The following is a 1329-nucleotide window of genomic DNA, read 5'->3' on the forward strand; positions in this document are numbered from 1 at the left end:
TAGAGAGGGACAATATCCGTCTCTAAATCCGTCTCTAAGTCCATATAGCGACGGATTTGACCTATTTAGGGACGGATTTTGTCCGTCTCTAAATGGACTTTTTTTTGTAGTGATATCCCCCCAAAGATTAGATTTTTCTTATGGAAATTATGTCATAATGGACTCCCTACTAAGAAAAGATTAGAGTTAAGCCATGTTTTTCTTCCATTGGAGTGTGTGTTTTGTAACCACAACTCGGAAGATGTTGCGCATTTATTTTCTAAATGTCCATTTACGAGTGATGTGTTTGAAGAGCTTCGTGAATTGATGGATTGGTCTATCCCTACTGTAATTGAGGATGGAGTTCCCTTTCACGAGTTTTTTTATTTCCTTAAAATCTTCCTTTTCGACGTCCCAAGTGGAGTGCTTCGCAATTGTGTGGTGGTTTGTGTGGTATGCGCGTAATGGGGTTATTTTTCGCCAGGAATCGTCTTCCCCTCGAAAGGTTGGTATGATGATCAAAGCTTTTGTTCATAATCTTTCTATTTCAGGAGCTGTGGGAGCGAAAGTGGATTCTAGGTTGTCTCTCTTGGCAGGTCACAGAGGGAAGAGGTTTATAAGGGACCAGGTGGTTTGGACCCCCCCGCCAGCTGATTTCTTTAAGCTAAATTTTGACGGGTCTAAGTTGGCAAGTGGGCAAGCAGCTTTTGGGTTTGTTATTCACGATTCTGAAGGCATTATTCATTTGTGTGGTGCTGGGAACTTAGATAAAGATGCCTCTATTTTAGAAGCAGAGGCTAGGGGTCTACGGGAAGGTCTTAGAGGGGCTAGGTCTCTTGGGATTACCAATTTAATGGTGGAAGGTGATAATTTAGCTGTTATTAATGCAATTAAGCAGGTTTGGAAGATCCCCTGGACGATACATACCATTATTGTTGACACAGTGAAAGATTTGGGCCTGTTTGAAGATATGCAAGTAAGTCATGTTTTTAGGGAAGCTAATGCGGCCGCAGATTGGATGGCTCATCGTGGGCACTCAACGTTGTCTACAACCTATTGGTTTGATGTTCCTGATTTATCTTTCGCTGTAATCATCCGCAAGGATGCTTTAGGGTGGCCCAAATCTTGGGATCCTCCCTAGTTTTTTCCTTTCCTTTTGAAAAAAAAAAAAAAACATAGTTTTACATTTTTCTTAATAGTATGGATATATTATTTGCTGATCATTTTTGTTGATTATACTAATGATCAACACTGGTGTAGTGGTGTTAGCTGGATATTGTAGCAAATATCACGTTATTTATGACAAACTTTCCGTCAATGCAATGTTGCTTTTTTATATACAAATTATAT

General features: G+C 39.8%; 1 protein-coding gene across 1 annotated transcript; it reads left to right on the forward strand.

Moving 5' to 3' along the window:
* Positions 1 to 337: 337 nt before the first annotated feature.
* Positions 338 to 1120, forward strand: LOC104887460 (uncharacterized). The gene has a single exon (XM_010672090.2). The coding sequence runs from the start codon at positions 338 to 340 to the stop codon at positions 1118 to 1120; it is 783 nt and encodes a 260-aa protein (XP_010670392.2).
* The last annotated feature ends 209 nt before the right edge of the window (positions 1121 to 1329 follow it).

This window comes from Beta vulgaris, chromosome 2 (genome assembly GCF_026745355.1).
Source record: "Beta vulgaris subsp. vulgaris cultivar EL10 chromosome 2, EL10.2, whole genome shotgun sequence".
In the NCBI taxonomy this organism is placed as follows: Eukaryota; Viridiplantae; Streptophyta; class Magnoliopsida; order Caryophyllales; family Amaranthaceae; genus Beta; species Beta vulgaris.

What these genes read in the sequence shown, in the direction of transcription:
- LOC104887460 (XM_010672090.2), top strand. Translation starts at nt 338, where the DNA reads ATGGAGTTCCCTTTCACGAGTTTTTTTATTTCCTTAAAATCTTCCTTT.